Below are 17,500 nucleotides of genomic sequence, written 5' to 3'. Positions count from 1 at the left end.
ATGAGAACCAGCTGTTTAGTGCTGCAGCAGCCCTAGTGGTCCCCAGGACAGAGTTTGATGATGAGAACCAGCTGTTTAGTGCTGCAGCAGCCCTAGTGGTCCCCAGGACAGAGTTTGATGATGAGAACCAGCTGTTTAGTGCTGCAGCAGCCCTAGTGGTCCCCAGGACAGAGTTTGATGATGAGAACCAGCTGTTTAGTGCTGCAGCAGCCCTAGTGGTCCCCAGGACAGAGTTTGATGATGAGAACCAGCTGTTTAGTGCTGCAGCAGCCCTAGTGGTCCCCAGGACAGAGTTTGATGATGAGAACCAGCTGTTTAGTGCTGCAGCAGCCCTAGTGGTCCCCAGGACAGAGTTTGATGATGAGAACCAGCTGTTTAGTGCTGCAGCAGCCCTAGTGGTCCCCAGGACAGAGTTTGATGATGAGAACCAGCTGTTTAGTGCTGCAGCAGCCCTAGTGGTCCCCAGGACAGAGTTTGATGATGAGAACCAGCTGTTTAGTGCTGCAGCAGCCCTAGTGGTCCCCAGGACAGAGTTTGATGATGAGAACCAGCTGTTTAGTGCTGCAGCAGCCCTAGTGGTCCCCAGGACAGAGTTTGATGATGAGAACCAGCTGTTTAGTGCTGCAGCAGCCCTAGTGGTCCCCAGGACAGAGTTTGATGATGAGAACCAGCTGTTTAGTGCTGCAGCAGCCCTAGTGGTCCCCAGGACAGAGTTTGATGATGAGAACCAGCTGTTTAGTGCTGCAGCAGCCCTAGTGGTCCCCAGGACAGAGTTTGATGATGAGAACCAGCTGTTTAGTGCTGCAGCAGCCCTAGTGGTCCCCAGGACAGAGTTTGATGATGAGAACCAGCTGTTTAGTGCTGCAGCAGCCCTAGTGGTCCCCAGGACAGAGTTTGATGATGAGAACCAGCTGTTTAGTGCTGCAGCAGCCCTAGTGGTCCCCAGGACAGAGTTTGATGATGAGAACCAGCTGTTTAGTGCTGCAGCAGCCCTAGTGGTCCCCAGGACAGAGTTTGATGATGAGAACCAGCTGTTTAGTGCTGCAGCAGCCCTAGTGGTCCCCAGGACAGAGTTTGATGATGAGAACCAGCTGTTTAGTGCTGCAGCAGCCCTAGTGGTCCCCAGGACAGAGTTTGATGATGAGAACCAGCTGTTTAGTGCTGCAGCAGCCCTAGTGGTCCCCAGGACAGAGTTTGATGATGAGAACCAGCTGTTTAGTGCTGCAGCAGCCCTAGTGGTCCCCAGGACAGAGTTTGATGATGAGAACCAGCTGTTTAGTGCTGCTGCAGCCCTAGTGGTCCCCGGGACAGAGTTTGATGATGAGAACCAGCTGTTTAGTGCTGCAGCAGCCCTAGTGGTCCCCGGGACAGAGTTTGATGATGAGAACCAGCTGTTTAGTGCTGCAGCAGCCCTAGTGGTCCCCGGGACAGAGTTTGATGATGAGAACCAGCTGTTTAGTGCTGCAGCAGCCCTAGTGGTCCCCAGGACAGAGTTTGATGATGAGAACCAGCTGTTTAGTGCTGCAGCAGCCCTAGTGGTCCCCAGGACAGAGTTTGATGATGAGAATCAGCTGTTTAGTGCTGCAGCAGCCCTAGTGGTCCCCAGGACAGAGTTTGATGATGAGAACCAGCTGTTTAGTACTGCAGCAGCCCTAGTGGTCCCCGGGACAGAGTTTGATGATGAGAACCAGCTGTTTAGTGCTGCAGCAGCCCTAGTGGTCCCCGGGACAGAGTTTGATGATGAGAACCAGCTGTTTAGTGCTGCAGCAGCCCTAGTGGTCCCCGGGACAGAGTTTGATGATGAGAATCAGCTGTTTAGTGCTGCTGCAGCCCTAGTGGTCCCCGGGACAGAGTTCGGGACATTCTGTACTAGACGTAGTAACTAGTCTGATCAGAAAACGTGTCCAGATGAAAACTGCAGCACTTTGGTGACGGGGTGGATATTACACAGCAAGTTTTAAATGTCAACCTGTGAGACATTTCTTTATTTTAGCTAATAACACGTGTTAACATTAAAACCACATTTAACTAAAAGCCTGAATCCTAAAACCACATTTAACTAAAAGACTGAATCCTAAAACCACATTTAACTAAAAGCCTGAATCCTCCCAACGTGTAAACATTAAAACCACATTTAACTAAAAGACTGAATCCTAAAACCACATTTAACTAAAAGCCTGAATCCTCCCAACATGTTAACATTAAAACCACATTTAACTAAAAGGCGATGAGTCACGTCTACTCCCCCCGTGTTTCATGTCTGGACGCTACTCGTGTTTCTTGTTTTGTTCCATGTTCCGGTATTTATTTAATTCACTTCCTGTACTTGCTTCCTGATTCTTAGCGTTACACAATGCTGGTGTAACAGTTTAGCTTTCAGTACCTCTCCTCTACCTGGGCTCGAACCAGGAACACATCGACAACAGCCACCCTCGAAGCACCGTTACCCATCGCGCCACAAAAGCCGCGACCCTTTGCAGAGCAAGGGGAACAACTACTTCAAGGTCTCAGAGCGAGTGACGTCACCGATTGAAACGCTATTAGCGCGCACCACCGCTAACTAGCTAGCCGTTTCACATCGGTTACGCTGGAGTTTAAAAGAAAAGAAGTGGGTGGAACTATGGAAGGTGTCCTTGTTAACCTACTTTATATAAAGTCAAACTTCAAGAAGAGAAGCAGGAGCAGCTATTTCTATACTGTCCTATAGACGTACAGTACTATCTATAACCCCAAACCTATTTCTATACTGTCCTGTAGATGTACAGTACTATCTATAACCCCAAACCTATTTCTATACTGTCCTGTAGACGTACAGTACTATCTATAACCCCAAACCTATTTCTATACTGTCCTGTAGACGTACTGTACTAGCTATAACCCCAAACCTATTTCTATACTGTCCTGTAGACGTACAGTACTATCTATAACCCCAAACCTATTTCTATACTGTCCTGTAGACGTACAGTACTATCTATAACCCCAAACCTATTTCTATACTGTCCTGTAGACGTACAGTACTATCTATAACCCCAAACCTATTTATATACTGTCCTATAGACGTACAGTACTATCTATAACCCCAAACCTATTTCTATACTGTCCTGTAGACGTACAGTACTATCTATAACCCCAAACCTATTTCTATACTGTCCTGTAGACGTACAGTACTATCTATAACCCCAAACCTATTTCTATACTGTCCTGTAGACGTACTGTACTATCTATAACCCCAAACCTATTTCTATACTGTCCTGTAGACTTACAGTACTATCTATAACCCCAAACCTATTTCTATACTGTCCTGTAGACGTACTGTACTATCTATAGCCCCAAACCTATTTCTATACTGTCCTGTAGACGTACAGTACTATCTATAACCCCAAACCTATTTCTATACTGTCCTGTAGACTTACAGTACTATCTATAACCCCAAACCTATTTATATACTGTCCTGTAGACGTACAGTACTATCTATAACCCCAAACCTATTTCTATACTGTCCTGTAGACGTACAGTACTATCTATAACCCCAAACATATTTCTATACTGTCCTGTAGACGTACTATACTATCTATAACCCCAAACCTATTTATATACTGTCCTGTAGACGTACAGTACTATCTATAACCCCAAACATATTTCTATACTATCCTGTAGACGTACAGTACTATCTATAACCTCAAACCTATTTCTATACTGTCCTATAGACATACAGTACAGTACTATCTATAACCCCAAACCTATTTCTATACTGTCCTGTAGACATACAGTACTATCTATAACCCCAAACCTATTTCTATACTGTCCTGTAGACGTACAGTACTATCTATAACCTCAAACCTATTTCTATACTGTCCTATAGACATACAGTACAGTACTATCTATAACCCCAAACCTATTTCTATACTGTCCTGTAGACATACAGTACTATCTATAACCCCAAACCTATTTCTATACTGTCCTGTAGACGTACAGTACTATCTATAACCCCAAACATATTTCTATACTGTCCTGTAGACGTACAGTACTATCTATAACCTCAAACCTATTTCTATACTGTCCTATAGACATACAGTACAGTACTATCCATAAACACAAACCGTCAGTCTGACAGAACACAACAGAGCACAACAGGCTACAGAGGGCAGAGTATTTATATCCAACCCCAAACCCTGTCCTCATCAGAAACCATGAACACTACAGTATGTCCAATAAGCCCTGATACAAAAACAAGGAGAGAAATCTCTGTCTGTGTTATCAGGGGACTACTGCCATGCTGTTTGTAATTAGACACTTCACCGTAAACAGTCTGTGTGTATATGACCCTGGATGGGAGGAGGGCTCTTCTTCTCTCCTCGGACTGGGGCTGACAGAGACACTCTGTACACCGCGTTGGCAGTGGGCACCGCTGACAGAGACAGTGTTACTGGGAGATATATTAACATCGTCACACGTACAACCCCAGGTCAGGATACAGGGTCCAAAAGGAGTCAATACCATGCCCTCTCACGGACACATCACCCTGATTTACACTGCTGGGGTCAGAGTGTTAATGGTACAGTGTCTATAGAGTGATAATATTACAGTGTCTTTAGAGTGATAATATTACAGTGTTAATATTACAGTGTCTATAGAGTGATAATATTACAGTGTTAATATTACAGTGTCTATAGAGTGATAATATTACAGTGTCTATAGAGTGATAATATTACATTGTCTATAGAGTGATAATATGACAGTGTCTATAGAGTGTTAATATTACAGTGTCTATAGAGTGTTAATATTACAGTGTCTTTAGAGTGATAATATTACAGTGTTAATATTACAGTGTCTATAGAGTGATAATATTACAGTGTTAATATTACAGTGTCTATAGAGTGATAATATTACAGTGTCTATAGAGTGTTAATATTACAGTGTCTATAGAGTGATAATATTACAGTGTCTATAGAGTGATAATATTACAGTGTCTATAGAGTGATAATGTTACAGTGTCTATAGTGATAATATTACAGTGTCTATAGAGTGTTAATATTACAGTGTTAATATTACAGTGTCTATAGAGTGATAATATTACAGTGTTAATATTACAGTGTCTTTAGAGTGATAATATTACAGTGATAATATTACAGTGTCTATAGAGTGATAATATTACAGTGATTATATTACAGTGTCTATAGAGTGATAATATTACAGTGTTAATATTACAGTGTCTTTAGAGTGATAATATTACAGTGATAATATTACAGTGTCTATAGACTGATAATATTACAGTGTCTATAGAGTGTTAATATTACAGTGTCTATAGAGTGTTAATATTACAGTGTTAATATTACAGTGTCTATAGAGTGTTAATATTACAGTGTCTATAGTGATAATATTAGAGTGTCTATAGAGTGCTAATATTACAGTGTCTATAGAGTGATAATATTACATTGTCTATAGAGTGATAATATTACAGTGTTAATATTACAGTGTCTATAGAGTGATAATATTACAGTGTCTATAGAGTGATAATATTACAGTGTCTATAGAGTGATAATATTACATTGTCTATAGAGTGATAATATTACAGTGTCTATAGAGTGTTAATATTACAGTGTCTATAGAGTGTTAATATTACAGTGTTAATATTACAGTGTCTATAGAGTGTTAATATTACAGTGTCTATAGAGTGATAATATTACAGTGTCTATAGAGTGATAATATTACAGTGTCTATAGAGTGATAATATTACAGTGTCTATAGTGATAATATTACAGTGTCTATAGTGATAATATTACAGTGTCTATAGAGTGATAATATTACAGTGTCTATAGAGTGCTAATATTACATTGTCTATGGAGTGTTAATATTACAGTGTCTATGGTGATAATATTACAGTGTCTATAGAGTGATAATATTACAGTGTCTATAGTGATAATGTTACAGTGTCTATAGAGTGTTAATATTACAGTGTCTATAGAGTGCTAATATTACAGTGTCTATAGTGATAATATTACAGTGTCTATAGAGTGATAATATTACAGTGTCTATAGAGTGATAATATTACTGTGGCTATAGAGTGTTAATATTACAGTGTCTATAGTGATAATATTACAGTGTCTATAGTGATAATATTACAGTGTCTATAGAGTGATAATATTACAGTGTCTATAGAGTGATAATATTACAGTGTCTATAGTGTGTTAAAATTACAGTGTCTATAGTGATAATATTACAGTGTCTATAGTGATAATATTACTGTGGCTATAGAGTGATAATATTACAGTGTCTATAGTGTGTTAATATTACAGTGTCTATAGAGTGTTAATATTACAGTGTCTATAGTGATAATATTACAGTGTCTATAGAGTGCTAATATTACATTGTCTATAGAGTGTTAATATTACAGTGTTAATATTACAGTGTCTATAGAGTGATAATATTACAGTGTTAATATTACAGTGTCTATAGAGTGATAATATTACTGTGGCTATAGAGTGATAATATTACAGTGTCTATAGAGTGATAATATTACAGTGTTAATATTACAGTGTCTATAGAGTGCTAATATTACAGTGTCTATAGAGTGATAATATTACAGTGTCTATAGAGTGTTAATATTACAGTGTCTTTAGAGTGATAATATTACAGTGTCTATAGAGTGTTAATATTACAGTGTCTTTAGAGTGATAATATTACAGTGTATATAGAGTGTTAATATTACAGTGTCTATAGTGATAATATTACAGTGTCTATAGAGTGTTAATATTACAGTGTCTATAGAGTGTTAATATTACAGTGTCTATAGAGTGATAATATTACAGTGTCTATAGAGTGTTAATATTACAGTGTCTATAGAGTGATAATATTACAGTGTCTATAGAGTGATAATATTACAGTGTCTATAGTGTGTTAATATTACAGTGTCTATAGAGTGATAATATTACATTGTCTATAGAGTGATAATGTTACAGTGTTAATATTACAGTGTCTATAGTGTGTTAATATTACAGTATTAATATTACAGTGTCTATAGAGTGATAATATTACAGTGTCTATAGAGTGTTAATATTACAGTGTTAATATTACAGTGTCTATAGAGTGTTAATATTACAGTGTCTATAGAGTGATAATATTACAGTGTTAATATTACAGTGTCTATGGAGTGATAATATTACAGTGTTAATATTACAGTGTCTATAGAGTGATAATATTACAGTGCCTATAGAGTGTTAATATTACAGTGTCTATAGTGATAATATTACAGTGTCTATAGAGTGCTAATATTACATTGTCTATAGAGTGATAATATTACAGTGTCTATAGAGTGATAATATTACAGTGTCTATAGAGTGTTAATATTACAGTGTCTATAGAGTGATAATATTACAGTGTCTATAGAGTGATAATATTACAGTGTATATAGAGTGTTAATATTACAGTGTTAATATTACAGTGTCTATAGAGTGATAATATTACAGTGTTAATATTACAGTGTCTATAGAGTGATAATATTACAGTGTTAATATTACAGTGTCTATAGAGTGATAATATTACTGTGGCTATAGAGTGATAATATTACAGTGTCTATAGTGTGTTAATATTACAGTGTCTATAGAGTGTTAATATTACAGTGTCTATAGTGATAATATTATAGTGTCTATAGAGTGCTAATATTACATTGTCTATAGAGTGTTAATATTACAGTGTTAATATTACAGTGTCTATAGAGTGATAATATTACAGTGTTAATATTACAGTGTCTATAGAGTGATAATATTACTGTGGCTATAGAGTGATAATATTACAGTGTCTATAGAGTGATAATATTACAGTGTTAATATTACAGTGTCTATAGAGTGCTAATATTACAGTGTCTATAGTGATAATATTACAGTGTCTATAGAGTGCTAATATTACAGTGTCTATAGTGATAATATTACAGTGTCTATAGAGTGATAATATTACAGTGTCTATAGAGTGATAATATTACAGTGTCTATAGAGTGATAATATTACAGTGTCTATAGAGTGATAATATTACAGTGTCTATAGAGTGATAATATTACAGTGTCTATAGAGTGATAATATTACAGTGTCTATTGTCACGCCCTGATCTGTTTCACTTGTCCTTGTGATTGTCTCCACCCCCTCCAGGTGTCGCTTATTTTCCCCAGTGTATTTATCCCTGTGTTTCCTGTCTCTCTGTGTATTTATCCCTGTGTTTCCTGTCTCGCTGTGTATTTATCCCTGTGTTTCCTGTCTCGCTGTGTATTTATCCCTGTGTTTCCTGTCTCTGTGTATTTATCCCTGTGTTTCCTGTCTCTCTGTGTATTTATCCCTGTGTTTCCTGTCTCTCTGTGTATTTATCCCTGTGTTTCCTGTCTCTCTGTGTATTTATCCCTGTGTTTCCTGTCTCTCTGTGTATTTATCCCTGTGTTTCCTGTCTCGCTGTGTATTTATCCCTGTGTTTCCTGTCTCTCTGTGTATTTATCCCTGTGTTTCCTGTTTCTCTGTGTATTTATCCCTGTGTTTCCTGTCTCTCTGTGTATTTATCCCTGTGTTTCATGTCTCTCTGTGTATTTATCCCTGTGTTTCCTGTCTCTGTGCATTTATCCCTGTGTTTCCTGTCTCTGTGTATTTATCCCTGTGTTTCCTGTCTCTGTGTATTTATCCCTGTGTTTCCTGCCTCTCTGTGTATTTATCCCTGTGTTTCATGTCTCTGTGTATTTATCCCTGTGTTTCATGTCTCTCTGTGTATTTATCCCTGTGTTTCCTGTCTCGCTGTGTATTTATCCCTGTGTTTCCTGTCTCTGTGTATTTATCCCTGTGTTTCCTGTCTCTGTGTATTTATCCCTGTGTTTCCTGTCTCTCTGTGTATTTATCCCTGTGTTTCCTGTCTCTGTGTATTTATCCCTGTGTTTCCTGTCTCTCTGTGTATTTATCCCTGTGTTTCATGTCTCTCTGTGTATTTATCCCTGTGTTTCATGACTCTCTGTGTATTTATCCCTGTGTTTCCTGTCTCTGTGTATTTATCCCTGTGTTTCCTGTCTCTCTGTGTCAGTTCGTCTTGTCTGTTCCAAGTCAACCAGTGTGTTTTTCCCCGTGCTCCTGCTTTTGCTATTCTCTCTTTTGCTAGTCCTCCAGGTTTTGACCCTTGCCTGTTTTCTGGACTCCGTACCCGCCAGCCTGACCAGTCTGCCTGCTCTCAACATCGAGCCTGCCTGACCAGTCTGCCTGCCCTCGACCTCGAGCCTGCCTGACCAGTCTGCCTGCCTTCGACCTCGAGCCAGCCTGACCAGTCTGCCTGCCCTCGACCTCGAGCCTGCCTGACCAGTCTGCCTGCCTTCGACCTCGAGCCTGCCTGACCAGTCTGCCTGCCTTCGACCTCGAGCCTGCCTGACCAGTCTGCCTGCCCGCCACTCTGTACCTCCTGGACTCTGACCTGGTTTTGACCTTTTTGCCTGTCCACGACCATTCTCTTGCCTGCTCCCTTTTTAGGAACTAATAAATATCAGACTCAAACTCCCTGCCCCCCCATGTCTGCATCTGGGTCTGGCCCAAACCCCCTGCCCCCCGTGTCTGCATCTGGGTCTGGCCCAAACCCCCTGCCCCCCGTGTCTGCATCTGGGTCTGGCCCAAACCCCCTGCCCCCCCGTGTCTGCATCTGGGTCTGGCCCAAACCCCCTGCCCCCCCGTGTCTGCATCTGGGTCTGGCCCAAACCCCCTGCCCCCCGTGTCTGCATCTGGGTCTGACCCAAACCCCCTGCCCCCCCCCCGTGTCTGCATCTGGGTCTGTCCCAACCCCCCCTGCCCCCCGCATTGTCATACGGAGACGAGATAGAACTAGTGTTAACAGATCAGCATTGTCATACGGAGGTGAGATAGAACTAGTGTTAACAGATCAGCATTGTCATACGGAGGTGAGATAGAACTAGTGTTAACAGATCAGCATTGTCATACGGAGGTGAGATAGAACTAGTGTTAACAGATCAGCATTGTCATACGGAGGTGAGATAGAACTAGTGTTAACAGATCAGCATTGTCATACGGAGGTGAGATAGAACTAGTGTTAACAGATCAGCATTGTCATACGGAGGTGAGATAGAACTAGTGTTAACAGATCAGCATTGTCATACGGAGGTGAGATAGAACTAGTGTTAACAGATCAGCATTGTCATACGGAGGTGAGATAGAACTAGTGTTAACAGATCAGCATTGTCATACGGAGGTGAGATAGAACTAGTGTTAACAGATCAGCATTGTCATACGGAGGTGAGATAGAACTAGTGTTAACAGATCAGCATTGTCATACGGAGGTGAAATAGAAGTGTCACGTAGTTCAACTTACGCCACTCGTAGCGTCTCCAGTCTCCAGAGGGAGCGGGCGTGGATGGACACAGCTCCCCCCTCGTAGTGCACCGTCCTGGGGAAGGAAAAGAGAAGTAGTGAGTGGTGGTGGGTGGGTGGAGGTGGTTATCAGACATGCTTCCACAGACCAGACCATTACACTGGTCTGTATCCCGGAAAAATAAGAGCCAGCTGCTGATGTCCTCGTAAAGGACATATTCACACATTTACACACTTCATGGAGGAATATAAACAGGAACATCTATGGGGAACCTATTTCACATCATTCCATGTTTTGCTGCTGTGTTTCTCAGTGGATAGTGAGAACAGTATCTAGACCTGTAGCAGTGGATAGTGAGGACAGTATCTAGGCCTGCAGCAGTGGATAGTGAGGACAGTATCTAGGCCTGCAGCAGTGGATAGTGAGGACAGTATCTAGGTCTGCAGCAGTGGATAGTGAGGACAGTATCTAGACCTGTAGCAGTGGATAGTGAGGACAGTATCTAGGTCTGCAGCAGTGAGGACAGTATCTAGGTCTGTAGCAGTGGATAGTGAGGACAGTATCTAGGTCTGTAGCAGTGGATAGTGAGGACAGTATCTAGGTCTGCAGCAGTGAGGACAGTATCTAGACCTGTAGCAGTGGATAGTGAGGACAGTATCTAGGCCTGCAGCAGTGGATAGTGAGGGCAGTATCTAGGCCTGCAGCAGTGGATAGTGAGGACAGTATCTAGGTCTGTAGCAGTGGATAGTGAGGACAGTATCTAGACCTGTAGCAGTGGATAGTGAGGACAGTATCTAGGTCTGCAGCAGTGGATAGTGAGGACAGTATCTAGGTCTGTAGCAGTGGATAGTGAGGACAGTATCTAGGCCTGTAGCAGTGGATAGTGAGGACAGTATCTAGACCTGCAGCAGTGGATAGTGAGGACAGTATCTAGGTCTGTAGCAGTGGATAGTGAGGACAGTATCTAGGTCTGTAGCAGTGGATAGTGAGGACAGTATCTAGACCTGTAGCAGTGGATAGTGAGGACAGTATCTAGGTCTGTAGCAGTGGATAGTGAGGACAGTATCTAGGTCTGCAGCAGTGAGGACAGTATCTAGGTCTGTAGCAGTGGATAGTGAGGACAGTATCTAGGTCTGTAGCAGTGGATAGTGAGGACAGTATCTAGACCTGCAGCAGTGGATAGTGAGGACAGTATCTAGGCCTGTAGCAGTGGATAGTGAGGACAGTATCTAGACCTGTAGCAGTGGATAGTGAGGACAGTATCTAGACCTGTAGCAGTGGATAGTGAGGACAGTATCTAGGTCTGTAGCAGTGGATAGTGAGGACAGTATCTAGACCTGTAGCAGTGGATAGTGAGGACAGTATCTAGACCTGTAGCAGTGGATAGTGAGGACAGTATCTAGGTCTGTAGCAGTGGATAGTGAGGACAGTATCTAGACCTGTAGCAGTGGATAGTGAGGACAGTATCTAGACCTGTAGCAGTGGATAGTCAGGGCAGTATCTAGGCCTGTAGCAGTGGATAGTGAGGACAGTATCTAGACCTGTAGCAGTGGATAGTGAGGGCAGTATCTAGGTCTGCAGCAGTGAGGACAGTATCTAGGTCTGTAGCAGTGGATAGTGAGGACAGTATCTAGGTCTGTAGCAGTGGATAGTGAGGACAGTATCTAGGTCTGCAGCAGTGAGGACAGTATCTAGACCTGTAGCAGTGGATAGTGAGGACAGTATCTAGGCCTGCAGCAGTGGATAGTGAGGGCAGTATCTAGGCCTGCAGCAGTGGATAGTGAGGACAGTATCTAGGTCTGTAGCAGTGGATAGTGAGGACAGTATCTAGACCTGTAGCAGTGGATAGTGAGGACAGTATCTAGGTCTGCAGCAGTGGATAGTGAGGACAGTATCTAGGTCTGTAGCAGTGGATAGTGAGGACAGTATCTAGGCCTGTAGCAGTGGATAGTGAGGACAGTATCTAGACCTGCAGCAGTGGATAGTGAGGACAGTATCTAGGTCTGTAGCAGTGGATAGTGAGGACAGTATCTAGGTCTGTAGCAGTGGATAGTGAGGACAGTATCTAGACCTGTAGCAGTGGATAGTGAGGACAGTATCTAGGTCTGTAGCAGTGGATAGTGAGGACAGTATCTAGGTCTGCAGCAGTGAGGACAGTATCTAGGTCTGTAGCAGTGGATAGTGAGGACAGTATCTAGGTCTGTAGCAGTGGATAGTGAGGACAGTATCTAGACCTGCAGCAGTGGATAGTGAGGACAGTATCTAGACCTGCAGCAGTGGATAGTGAGGACAGTATCTAGGTCTGTAGCAGTGGATAGTGAGGACAGTATCTAGGTCTGCAGCAGTGGATAGTGAGGACAGTATCTAGGCCTGTAGCAGTGGATAGTGAGGACAGTATCTAGGTCTGCAGCAGTGGATAGTGAGGACAGTATCTAGACCTGCAGCAGTGGATAGTGAGGACAGTATCTAGACCTGCAGCAGTGAGGACAGTATCTAGGTCTGCAGCAGTGGATAGTGAGGACAGTATCTAGGTCTGTAGCAGTGGATAGTGAGGACAGTATCTAGGTCTGCAGCAGTGGATAGTGAGGACAGTATCTAGACCTGCAGCAGTGGATAGTGAGGACAGTATCTAGACCTGCAGCAGTGAGGACAGTATCTAGGTCTGCAGCAGTGGATAGTGAGGACAGTATCTAGACCTGCAGCAGTGGATAGTGAGGACAGTATCTAGACCTGCAGCAGTGGATAGTGAGGACAGTATCTAGACCTGTAGCAGTGGATAGTGAGGACAGTATCTAGGTCTGTAGCAGTGGATAGTGAGGACAGTATCTAGGCCTGTAGCAGTGGATAGTGAGGACAGTATCTAGGCCTGCAGCAGTGAGGACAGTATCTAGGTCTGTAGCAGTGGATAGTGAGGACAGTATCTAGGCCTGCAGCAGTGGATAGTGAGGACAGTATCTAGGTCTGTAGCAGTGGATAGTGAGGACAGTATCTAGGTCTGCAGCAGTGGATAGTGAGGACAGTATCTAGGCCTGTAGCAGTGGATAGTGAGGACAGTATCTAGGTCTGTAGCAGTGGATAGTGAGGACAGTATCTAGACCTGCAGCAGTGGATAGTGAGGACAGTATCTAGGCCTGCAGCAGTGAGGACAGTATCTAGGCCTGCAGCAGTGGATAGTGAGGACAGTATCTAGACCTGCAGCAGTGAGGACAGTATCTAGACCTGTAGCAGTGGATAGTGAGGACAGTATCTAGGCCTGTAGCAGTGGATAGTGAGGACAGTATCTAGACCTGTAGCAGTGGATAGTGAGGACAGTATCTAGACCTGCAGCAGTGGATAGTGAGGACAGTATCTAGGTCTGTAGCAGTGGATAGTGAGGACAGTATCTAGGTCTGTAGCAGTGGATAGTGAGGACAGTATCTAGACCTGCAGCAGTGGATAGTGAGGACAGTATCTAGGTCTGTAGCAGTGGATAGTGAGGACAGTATCTAGACCTGCAGCAGTGGATAGTGAGGACAGTATCTAGGTCTGTAGCAGTGGATAGTGAGGACAGTATCTAGGTCTGTAGCAGTGGATAGTGAGGACAGTATCTAGACCTGTAGCAGTGGATAGTGAGGACAGTATCTAGACCTGTAGCAGTGGATAGTGAGGACAGTATCTAGGCCTGTAGCAGTGGATAGTGAGGACAGTATCTAGGTCTGTAGCAGTGGATAGTGAGGACAGTATCTAGACCTGCAGCAGTAGATAGTGAGGACAGTATCTAGACCTGTAGCAGTGGATAGTGAGGACAGTATCTAGACCTGTAGCAGTGTATAGTGAGGACAGTATCTAGGCCTGTAGCAGTGGATAGTGAGGACAGTATCTAGGTCTGTAGCAGTGGATAGTGAGGACAGTATCTAGGCCTGTAGCAGTGGATAGTGAGGACAGTATCTAGACCTGCAGCAGTGGATAGTGAGGACAGTATCTAGGTCTGTAGCAGTGGATAGTGAGGACAGTATCTAGGTCTGTAGCAGTAGATAGTGAGGACAGTATCTAGACCTGCAGCATTGAGGACAGTATCTAGGTCTGTAGCAGTGGATAGTGAGGACAGTATCTAGGTCTGCAGCAGTGGATAGTGAGGACAGTATCTAGGCCTGCAGCAGTGAGGACAGTATCTAGGCCTGCAGCAGTGGATAGTGAGGACAGTATCTAGGCCTGTAGCAGTGGATAGTGAGGACAGTATCTAGGTCTGTAGCAGTGGATAGTGAGGACAGTATCTAGGTCTGCAGCAGTGGATAGTGAGGACAGTATCTAGGCCTGTAGCAGTGGATAGTGAGGACAGTATCTAGACCTGTAGCAGTGGATAGTGAGGACAGTATCTAGACCTCTAGCAGTGGATAGTGAGGACAGTATCTAGGCCTGTAACAGTGGATAGTGAGGACAGTATCTAGGTCTGCAGCAGTGGATAGTGAGGACAGTATCTAGGTCTGTAGCAGTGGAGAGTGAGGACAGTATCTAGGTCTGTAGCAGTGGATAGTGAGGACAGTATCTAGGCCTGTAGCAGTGGATAGTGAGGACAGTATCTAGACCTGCAGCAGTGGATAGTGAGGACAGTATCTAGACCTGTAGCAGTGGATAGTGAGGACAGTATCTAGACCTGCAGCAGTGGATAGTGAGGACAGTATCTAGGCCTGCAGCAGTGGATAGTGAGGACAGTATCTAGACCTGTAGCAGTGGATAGTGAGGACAGTATCTAGACCTGTAGCAGTGGATAGTGAGGACAGTATCTAGACCTGTAGCAGTGGATAGTGAGGACAGTATCTAGTCCTGTAGCAGTGGATAGTGAGGACAGTATCTAGGCCTGCAGCAGTGGATAGTGAGGACAGTATCTAGGTCTGCAGCAGTGAGGGCAGTATCTAGGTCTGTAGCAGTGGATAGTGAGGACAGTATCTAGACCTGTAGCAGTGGATGGTGAGGACAGTATCTAGGTCTGCAGCAGTGGATAGTGAGGACAGTATCTAGACATGTAGCAGTGGATAGTGAGGACAGTATCTAGGTCTGCAGCAGTGAGGACAGTATCTAGGTCTGTAGCAGTGGATAGTGAGGACAGTATCTAGTCCTGTAACAGTGGATAGTGAGGACAGTATCTAGACCTGCAGCAGTGGATAGTGAGGACAGTATCTAGGTCTGCAGCAGTGGATAGTGAGGACAGTATCTAGGCCTGCAGCAGTGGATAGTGAGGACAGTATCTAGGTCTGTAGCAGTGGATAGTCAGGGCAGTATCTAGACCTGCAGCAGTGGATAGTGAGGGCAGTATCTAGGTCTGTAGCAGTGGATAGTGAGGACAGTATCTAGGTCTGTAGCAGTGGATAGTTAGGACAGTATCTAGACCTGTAGCAGTGGATAGTGAGGACAGTATCTAGGCCTGTAGCAGTGGATAGTGAGGACAGTATCTAGGTCTGTAGCAGTGGATAGTGAGGACAGTTTCTAGACCTGTAGCAGTGGATAGTGAGGACAGTATCTAGACCTGCAGCAGTGAGGACAGTATCTAGGTCTGTAGCAGTGGATAGTGAGGACAGTATCTAGGTCTGTAGCAGTGGATAGTGAGGACAGTATCTAGGTCTGTAGCAGTGGATAGTGAGGACAGTATCTAGTCCTGTAGCAGTGGATAGTGAGGACAGTATCTAGACCTGCAGCAGTGGATAGTGAGGACAGTTTCTAGACCTGTAGCAGTGGATAGTGAGGACAGTATCTAGTCCTGTAGCAGTGGATAGTGAGGACAGTATCTAGGCCTGTAGCAGTGGATAGTGAGGACAGTATCTAGACCTGCAGCAGTGGATAGTGAGGACAGTATCTAGACCTGCAGCAGTGGATAGTGAGGACAGTATCTAGTCCTGCAGCAGTGAATAGTGAGGACAGTATCTAGGTCTGCAGCAGTGGATAGTGAGGACAGTATCTAGGTCTGCAGCAGTGGATAGTGAGGGCAGTATCTAGGCCTGTAGCAGTGGATAGTGAGGACAGTATCTAGGTCTGTAGCAGTGGATAGTGAGGACAGTATCTAGGTCTGTAGCAGTAGATAGTGAGGACAGTATCTAGACCTGCAGCATTGAGGACAGTATCTAGGTCTGTAGCAGTGGATAGTGAGGACAGTATCTAGGTCTGCAGCAGTGGATAGTGAGGACAGTATCTAGGCCTGCAGCAGTGAGGACAGTATCTAGGCCTGTAGCAGTGGATAGTGAGGACAGTATCTAGACCTGTAGCAGTGGATAGTGAGGACAGTATCTAGGCCTGTAGCAGTGGATAGTGAGGACAGTATCTAGGTCTGCAGCAGTGAGGACAGTATCTAGGTCTGTAGCAGTGGATAGTGAGGACAGTATCTAGACCTGTAGCAGTGGATAGTGAGGACAGTATCTAGGCCTGCAGCAGTGGATAGTGAGGACAGTATCTAGGCCTGTAGCAGTGGATAGTGAGGACAGTATCTAGGTCTGCAGCAGTGAGGACAGTATCTAGGTCTGTAGCAGTGGATAGTGAGGACAGTATCTAGACCTGCAGCAGTGGATAGTGAGGACAGTATCTAGGCCTGCAGCAGTGGATAGTGAGGACAGTATCTAGGCCTGTAGCAGTGGATAGTGAGGACAGTATCTAGGTCTGCAGCAGTGGATAGTGAGGACAGTATCTAGGCCTGTAGCAGTGGATAGTGAGGACAGTATCTAGGTCTGCAGCAGTGGATAGTGAGGACAGTATCTAGACCTGTAGCAGTGGATAGTGAGGACAGTATCTAGGTCTGCAGCAGTGAGGACAGTATCTAGGTCTGTAGCAGTGGATAGTGAGGACAGTATCTAGGTCTGTAGCAGTGGATAGTGAGGACAGTATCTAGGTCTGCAGCAGTGGATAGTGAGGACAGTATCTAGACCTGTAACAGTGGATAGTGAGGACAGTATCTAGACCTGTAGCAGTGGATAGTGAGGACAGTATCTAGGTCTGTAGCAGTGGATAGTGAGGACAGTATCTAGGCCTGCAGCAGTTTATAGTGAGGACAGTATCTAGACCTGCAGCAGTGGATAGTGAGGACAGTATCTAGGCCTGTAGCAGTGGATAGTGAGGACAGTATCTAGGCCTGCAGCAGTGGATAGTGAGGACAGTATCTAGACCTGCAGCAGTGGATAGTGAGGACAGTAGCTAGACCTAA

General features: G+C 43.7%; 1 protein-coding gene across 2 annotated transcripts in view; it reads right to left on the bottom strand.

The window, feature by feature from the left end:
- LOC129842277 (ryanodine receptor 2-like) overlaps nt 1–17,500 on the bottom strand; it is a 34,328-nt gene that overhangs the window by 10,677 nt on the left and 6,151 nt on the right. For both annotated transcript variants that reach the window (XM_055910761.1, XM_055910762.1), the window contains exon 2: nt 10,336–10,410. In XM_055910761.1, the coding sequence (XP_055766736.1) occupies nt 10,336–10,410 (75 nt within the window). The remainder of the gene's footprint in view (nt 1–10,335; nt 10,411–17,500) is intronic.

The sequence above is a fragment of the Salvelinus fontinalis genome, unplaced genomic scaffold, assembly GCF_029448725.1.
Source record: "Salvelinus fontinalis isolate EN_2023a unplaced genomic scaffold, ASM2944872v1 scaffold_0028, whole genome shotgun sequence".
Lineage (NCBI taxonomy): Eukaryota > Metazoa > Chordata > Actinopteri > Salmoniformes > Salmonidae > Salvelinus > Salvelinus fontinalis.
Note: the sequence above shows the minus strand (reverse complement) of the source record. Positions and strands in the feature narration are given on the sequence as shown.